Source organism: Corvus brachyrhynchos, unplaced genomic scaffold (assembly GCF_000691975.1).
Source record: "Corvus brachyrhynchos isolate BGI_N302 unplaced genomic scaffold, ASM69197v1 scaffold61, whole genome shotgun sequence".
Lineage (NCBI taxonomy): Eukaryota > Metazoa > Chordata > Aves > Passeriformes > Corvidae > Corvus > Corvus brachyrhynchos.
Genome location: NW_008236478.1, coordinates 8,837,033 through 8,838,703, shown reverse-complemented (window position 1 = coordinate 8,838,703; position 1,671 = coordinate 8,837,033). Strand labels below are relative to the sequence as shown.

At 51.3% G+C, this 1,671-nt stretch overlaps 1 protein-coding gene across 1 annotated transcript in view; it reads right to left on the bottom strand.

Annotated features, from left to right (window-relative positions):
* Positions 1 to 814, bottom strand: part of NEURL1 (neuralized E3 ubiquitin protein ligase 1) — an 82,136-nt gene extending 81,322 nt beyond the window's left edge. The window contains exon 1 of the mRNA XM_017726176.1: positions 775 to 814. Within this exon, the coding sequence (XP_017581665.1) occupies positions 775 to 799 (25 nt within the window). The 5' untranslated portion in view covers positions 800 to 814. The remainder of the gene's footprint in view (positions 1 to 774) is intronic.
* Between the last annotated feature and the right edge of the window lie 857 nt (positions 815 to 1,671).

The following is a 1,671-nucleotide window of genomic DNA, read 5'->3' as shown; positions in this document are numbered from 1 at the left end:
CTAAGAACAAAGCGGGAGGCACCGCTGAGTCCACGGGAGAAAATAAAATATAATAAAATAAAAATTAAGAACTCATTTATAAAACCAAACGACTCTGGCCATGTGAAACTTTCGCTCCCCATTGCAAAACCCTGGAATAAATCAGAATGGGGGAAAAAGAAAAGTTAAACAAAATTTATTACCAGACATCATCACACCAGTCTTCAAACGGCCTTTGCAGGTTAATTATTAATTATTTAATAGCAAAGAAGTGCTCGAAACGCAGAATGGTTCACCAAAGACTGGACTAATGAAAACATTACCCCCCGTAAACTCTTTTGTGCGGGGCTCGCATGCTCAGCCCAGATACAATGCTTCCTGCGCTCCAGCCCATTACCTCTGCTGATGGATAATGGCCAGCCGTTAGAAAAAGCAGGGGGATGCCGAGAGTGGTGCAAGGAGGTGCGCAGGGGAACGCAGCTAGGGATGGTCCCTCGGTTGCTCTCTGCATCCCGCAGTTCGTGCGGGAGCTTGCTCGCTCTCCCCTCTACATCTCCAGCACCGTATGCCCCTGTCCACTCACTCCTCTCCCTGGACCTCTCCTGTCCACTGCTCTATGGGTAAATTAACACAGCAGGCACCGAGCGGCCACAGCCAGCCCCGGCAGATCCCAGCTGGCTCGCTTAAAACTAGCTCATGCATCTTTATGCAGCGCCGCAGTCGCTCTTCTCTCTGCAAAGGAGCGGGAGTCAAACTTGTGCAGCCGCCAGTGCAGCCCTGCCTCCCAACTCTTACCATGGTGTTGGGCAAATCCTGCCATCCCACTGCCTCGATTCTGCCACCGGAAAAAAGGGAAATAAGATTTTCTCTTGCTTGTGTTGTAAGGATAATTTGCTTAGGACGTCTGTGTGCTGAGGTCTCAGCACTTCTGGAGGGAAAAAAAAGGAAAAGAAAAAAAAAAAAAAAGCAGTGCAAAAAAAGCCCAAGCCAAAAAGCACAAGTCAGGGTGTTTGCACTAGTGCGGCGCGCTTGAGGAAAGCTGCGTCCAGCATTTTCAACCTGGAAGAGGAGCCTCTCCCGAGCCCTCCAGCAGCAGCCAGTCACCACTGCCGGCTCACCCACTGCTCCCACCTGCCCAGCCGAGACGTGCATCCGGACCCCAGAGCCAAGCAGCAGCTCTTCCTCAGCTGAGCAGCGCACAGGCAGCACTCTGCTCATCCCTGCCCAAAGTCACACTCTGCAGAGCTCATGGCAGCTTCTTGGCAGAAAAACCTTACTTTTTTTTTCCTTCTATTCTTTTCCCCTCCCCAGATGATGCTGCATTTACAGCAGCAGCAGGTTGGGGTGAGGACTCATCCCCAGGAGCACCGTGGTGTGACCCCTACACCCCAACGGGTGCAGGACATCTCTCAGGTCACACCAACCCATCACAGCACCTTGCTCTGCTCCCTGGCCGCTGGGGACCCACAGATGCCACAAGGATACTGCTGGTTTCATCTTCTGGGGGGGGGCACCTCACCCTCTCAGGCTGATGGCAAAGGGTCCAGGAATTTACAACATCAAACACCACATTTCACTTGGAGGAATCTAGATTGACTTGGACATTCAATCCCAAATCTTCTCCCTCAGTTTCTCGTTTCCGCTCTGCTTTCTGTCCTTACCTTAATCTTGCTACAGCTCTGTGAATAATTG